This window comes from Petaurus breviceps, unplaced genomic scaffold (assembly GCF_028583685.1).
Source record: "Petaurus breviceps papuanus isolate PSGF00001 unplaced genomic scaffold, PetGlider_PUasm1.0 551, whole genome shotgun sequence".
Taxonomy (NCBI): domain Eukaryota; kingdom Metazoa; phylum Chordata; class Mammalia; order Diprotodontia; family Petauridae; genus Petaurus; species Petaurus breviceps.
In genome coordinates, this window is record NW_027186372.1 from 32,765,681 (window position 1) to 32,771,680 (window position 6,000).

Below are 6,000 nucleotides of genomic sequence, written 5' to 3' on the forward strand. Positions count from 1 at the left end.
TCTGTTGTTGTATATTCAAAGTCCCTCCCAGCTGTGATATTCTATGTTCTATAAGTTTTCTTCCAGCTCTAGGAATCTGTGTTCTGTATTTTACAGTCCCTTTCAGCTCTGACATTCTATCATGATTGGTCTCTCCCAAATCTAGCATTCTATGTTCTGATTCTAAGGTTCCTTTCAAGTCTGACATTTTATAATCCAAAGTCCCTCCTAGCTTTGTGATTCCATGATACCTAATGTAAGTCTAAGTGCCTGGTTGAAGACTTTCCCTCATTTCTAGGGATGATCCAGACCCTGATGCCTCTGGACCGAGAGTTTACCCCACACTACTGGCTGACGGTATTGGCTGTGGATAAGGGGTCTGTGCCCCTCTCCTCTGTGACTGAAGTCTATATTGAAGTTATAGATACTAATGACAACCCACCGCAGATGTCAAGGCCTGTCTACTACCCTTCAGTCAAAGAAGATGCCCCTATGGATACTTCTGTCCTCCAGCTGGATGCCTGGGACCTAGACACTGTCTCCAAAGGGACGCTGACATTCCATATCATCAGTGGAAATAACCTCGAGTTCTTCAGCATTAACCCTTTGACAGGTAAGGATCCCAGTTAGCCTCGTATCTACTAGCCTAGCTAAAACCTTTGGCATCATCAGGGAATGCCTCTTTCCTGGGGAGGGTAAGATGGCACATCGACTTGTTCTCTTGGGGAATTCAGCAAAGTTAAGTGACTTTTCTAAGCTTACATGGAAATAAGGGACCAAACCCAGTGAGATAGTCCAGACCATTGCCTCAGGCTGAGCCCAAATTCCTGATCCTTATCCCAGCCTGAACTCTAGTCTGTGGACCCAGACTAAGCTATAAACTCTGACCTTACACTGAGCTCTGAGACTGAGCCCTGGCCCTTGTCTCAGAACAAACCCTAACCATTGTTTCAGACAGAGTCCTAAACCCAGGCAAAGACTACCTCTTAATCCTGGGCATTATTAATGCTTATGGATGTTGTTAGTGTTTTTTACTGCTCAGTTGTGTCTGGCTCTTCATGACCCCATGAACCATAACACATCAGGCCTTTCTGTCCTCCACTATATCTTGAAGTCTGTCCAAGTTCATATTCATTGTTTCCATAACACTATCCATCTCATCCTCTGCTGTCCCCTTTTCCTTTTGCCCTCAGTCTTTCCCAACATTAGGGTCTTTTGCACTGAATATTATCTTCTCATTGTATGGTCAAAGTGTTTAAGCTTTAACTTCAGTATTTGATCTTCCATTGAATAGTCTGAATTAATTTCTTTAAATATTGATTAATTAGGTCTCTTTGCTATCCAAGGGACTCTCAGAAGTCTCCTCTAGCACTATAGTCCAATTGCTTAGTCACACATTACCACTGGGAAAACTATAGCTTTGACTATACAGACCTTTGTCAGCAAAGTGATATCTTTGCTTTTGAATATGCTGTCCAGATTTGCCATAGCTTTCCTTCCAAGGAACAAGCATCTTTTAATTTCATGGCTGCAGTCACCATCTGCAGTGATCTCTGAGCCCAAGAATATAAAATCTGACACTGTTTCCATTTTTTCTTCCTTTATCTGTCAGGAGGTGAGGAGACTAGTTGCCAAGATCTTAGTTTTTTTGATGTTGAGCTTCAAGCCAGCTTTTATACTTTACTCTTTCACCCTCTTCAAGAGGCTTCTTAATTCCTCTTTGCTTTCTGCCGTCAGAGTGATATTGTCTGCATATCTGAGACTGTTCATATTTCTTCCAGCAACCTTAATTCCAGCTTTTGATTCATCCAGCCTGGCTTTTCACATGATATACTTTGCATTTAAAGTGATGTTGTAGGCAACCAATTTTTTTATCCTGGCAAAAATATTTAGATTTTACTCAATGGGCAATAGGGAGCCACTAGTGATTTATGAGCAGAGAGTAACATGACTAGACCTATGTATAAGGAGGATTATTCTGACAGCACCTTAAAAGATCAGTTGAAAGGGGGGAACCTTGAGGCAATAAGATCTATAAAGGAGGTTATTGAAATAGTAAGGCAGGTGTCAAAGAGGGCCTGCACCAGGGTGATAGTAGGAGCAATAAAGGGGAAGAGGAATAGATGTTAAAGATGCTTTAAAAATAGAATTACTAGGACTTAGTGACTGACTGGATATTAGATGTTCAAGAGAAGAAAGGGTTAAAAAAACAGCTTTTGAGCATTTGGTGAGTTATGCCACCACGAACAGGAATGAGACAGTTTGAAAAGGGAGTTTTGGAAGGGAAAGATACTCAGCTCAGTTTGGAACGCACCCTTTGGGGTCTGCCAGGTCTTTTACCAGTCTTAGCCTACACCTCCTCTTCCTTTTTTTTGCCAGTGGAAGTGGAGACCGTTCATTCTGCTCAGCTCCCTGCAGGGCCAGGTTCTGTTTACTGTCAACAATTCCCTTACAGGGGTGTTTGGCACTGCTCCCAGCAGGGTAGAGATAGATGTTCCTGATCTTCCTCTTCCCACCCAACTGAAGTGAGAAGGGGTAATTTTCAGAAGAGTGTGTGTTTAAAAATGCAATAGAATCAACCAGGTACAAAAAACCCCAACATACCATCAAAAACAGAGTTGGAAAATTCATTGCCTACCCCTAGGGGCTGACAAAAGAAAGTGTTCTCATCCATCTTTCCTATCATCTTAATGATTCAACTTTATTGAATAACCATCAAGCTTATGTTGAACACATACTATGTGTAAGCTGTGTGCTCAGTAGTAAGGGGGAATATAAAGATCAGTTGGACATGGTCCCTTCTCTTGAGGAACTCATGGTCTAGGACAGGGCATGTTTACCTTTTCTGTATCATGGGCTTAATGGTAGTATGGTGAAACCTATGGACCCCTCCTCAGAATAAATGTACTAAATAAAATACATAGGATTAGAAAGGATACTAATTATATTGAAATAGTTATAAAAATACTTTTAACAAATTCATGGGGGCAGCTAGGCGGCACAGTGAATAGAGCACCGGCCCTGGAGTTAGGAGGATCTGAGTTCAAATCCAGTCTCAGACGCTTAACACAAAAACTAGCCTTGTGACCTTGGGCAAGTCACTTAACCCCAGTTGCCCTACCTTCCACCTTCCAAAAAAAAGCAAAAAAAAAAAAATTCACGGATCCCATGTTAAAAACCCTTGGTCTAGGAGGGAGGATAAGCTGTGTATAGAAAAACTATAATACAAGAGAGCAAGCTAGAACATTTAGGCAAGGCACAATCTCTGACCTCAGGGAGTAGAAGGGCTGCCATGGGGAAAGGAATTTGATGTTTTCTGCTTGGCCCCGAGAGGGCAGCTCTTGGGCCAGTCTGGCCTTGGACACTCCGTACACTCCGTTAGAGGCAATATGGCATAGCGGAAAGAGCATTGGTTCCGAATCAGAGGACTTGGGTCCTATTTCCTCCTCTGATTGTTTGCATGTGACTTGTGTGGCTATCAGGACATCACTTAACCTCTGAAGGACTCAGTTTCCCAACTTTTAATGAGGAGTTTGTACCAGATGGCCTCTGTTCTACCTTCAAGTCCTGTATTGAGTATATCTGCTCTATTCCTTTATTATTTATGTTACTTGGAGCAACTTATTTCACCTTTCTGGGCTTCAGAGTGCTCATCTATTAAAAGATCCTGAGAAAGAACTGATAAATAGAAATATATATGGAATGATTTTATACACACACACACACACATATACAAACACATACATACATACATATTTTTTTTGGGAGGGGGGAAGGCTAGGCAATTGGGGTTAAGTGACTTGCCCAAGGTCATACGGCTAATAAATGTTAAGTGTCTGAGGCTGGATTTGAATTCAGGTCCTCCTGACTCCAGGGCCAGTGCTCTATTCACTGCACCACCTAGCCGCCCCTCCTCTCAACTTTTTAAAAATTTTATTTATTTTATTCTGAACTAAATAAAATAAGCATTTCCATAACATAGTAGAATAGAAAAAAAGATGATTGCACATGAAACTGCAAATCTATTACATACAATTTGCTATTCCTTTTAAATATATAATAAAGCTATCGTGTGACTTTCTTTCTTTTCCCTTTTTTTTTTCTTCCCTCTCCCTCCCCACCCTAGAGATGGCTACCATTAAAGACAAAAATATATGTATGGGGACAGCTAGGTGGTGCGGTGAATAGAGCGCTGGCCCTGGAGTCAGGAGGACCTGAGTTCAAATGCAGCCTCAGACACTTAACACAAAAAAACTAGCTGTGTGACCTTGGGCAAGTCACTTTATCCCAATTGCCCTACCTTCCCCCCTCCAAAAAGAAAAGAAAAAAAGTTGAAAGGAAGTAAATTTAGGCTTGAAATCAGGAAAAACCTTCCTAACCATTACAGCCGTCCCAAAGGGGAATGAGATAACTTGGAAAGTGCTCAGTGGAGGCGTTCAGGCCAAAGCTTGAACCAACCGCTTGTTATGTATGTTATTGGGGGGATATTTCTTAAATTGTGAGTTGGGCTACATGGCCCCCGAGGTCCTTTTCAGCTCTGAGATTCTATATTTTTGTGATTCTGAAATGCCATTAAAGAGGCAGAAATCAAAATATCTTTGAGGTCATGGACTTGCAGAATCCCAGAATTGGAAGGAACCTCCAACAACAGCCTAATTTATGCCTGCACTGTAACTACTTCAGATACCAGTGAAGGGCTATCCATTCTCAGGTGCCTGGAGATTCACTAGCCACTTGGATGAATGGATCATCCTGCTTTTGGACATGTTTGTTAGGAACTTTTCCTTTAAAAGAGCCAAATTATGCGATGCTTCCAAGTAACTTTGTCTGTGCAACCATGGGCAACTTAACCTTTTGGGGCCTTCGTTCCTCATGTATAAAATGAAAAGTTTAGATTAGGCATCATCTAAGGTCTCTTTTCGTCCGAAATCTCTGAGACTATTATTCTGTTTATTGGTCCCAGTCTTTCCATCTGGGATCCAACCAAAAAAAAAGCCTAATCTCTTTTCCAGATGAGAGCTCTTTATAAAGACAGTTCTAATTTTAACTGGGTGATTTTGGCCACCTCTCTTCCCCTCTCTTTCCTATTCTCTTTTTACCTGTAAAACGGGGGGGACAGAACTAGATGCCCTTGAAGGGTCCTTTGGGGCTCTGACATATTATGATTCTCTATATGTCTCTGGGAGGTGGGGTGGTATATAGATTTATGTAAAGGTGTGTCACTATGTGTATTTATATATGATGTGGTTAAACATAAAACTGGAGTGAATGGACAGTTGGGTAGTTGTTCTGAGGGTAAGGGATTGGCATAGGCTGTGGTCTTTGCCCCTTGCCCTTCTAGTGCCATAAACATGGGGCCCTCAGTGCAGACAAGGCTTGGGGCTCTTAGATGGTGATGGTGATATCCTCTATGTTCTTAGCATGGTTAGGCATGTCCATGTTCATATAAGAGTATTTGTGAATGTCAAGTACCATCCTTGTACATGTGATTAAGGAAACATTAAGCAGGTCCTCTGTTTTCCAACCTAGGATGGTCCAGTTTCTGGCTCAGGAATAGAGAAATCAATGTCCTAAAATACAAAATATCATATAAATGCAGCATGGTTTTAACATAAAGATCACTAGGCTGAGAGTCAGGAGACCTGGGTTCTAATCCCACCTTTGCAGCGAATTCACTTGTGAGTGATGAATTAACTCATCTGTCTTGAAGAAAGCATAGGACATACAGAGAATTCTTGTGAGCTTCAGTGTGGTTCTGATGTGATCTTAGGAAACAGGGGCCTCGTGACCCCTACGTGTGCCGTGAAGGTGGCCACCCCCTTCCCATAAAAGACAGGAATCAAGGGGCTTGCAATTGGGAGTCTGAGGAATGAAAAGGGGGCAAAGCTGGAGAGAACAGAACATGGAGAAGATAGGGCCCTTCAGAGCCTTGCTCTAGTGGTCCAAGTTGGCCGGAGAAAAAGTTCTTCTTGTGCTTATTCCCAAAAGGTACAGGCATCCTCTTACTTTTGGCCTACTCCC

The 6,000-nt window shown here is 42.0% G+C and overlaps 1 protein-coding gene across 1 annotated transcript in view; it reads left to right on the forward strand.

Moving 5' to 3' along the window:
* Nucleotides 1-6,000, forward strand: part of FAT2 (FAT atypical cadherin 2) — a 109,110-nt gene that overhangs the window by 28,977 nt on the left and 74,133 nt on the right. The window contains exon 3 of the mRNA XM_069102565.1: nucleotides 278-592. Within this exon, the coding sequence (XP_068958666.1) occupies nucleotides 278-592 (315 nt within the window). The remainder of the gene's footprint in view (nucleotides 1-277; nucleotides 593-6,000) is intronic.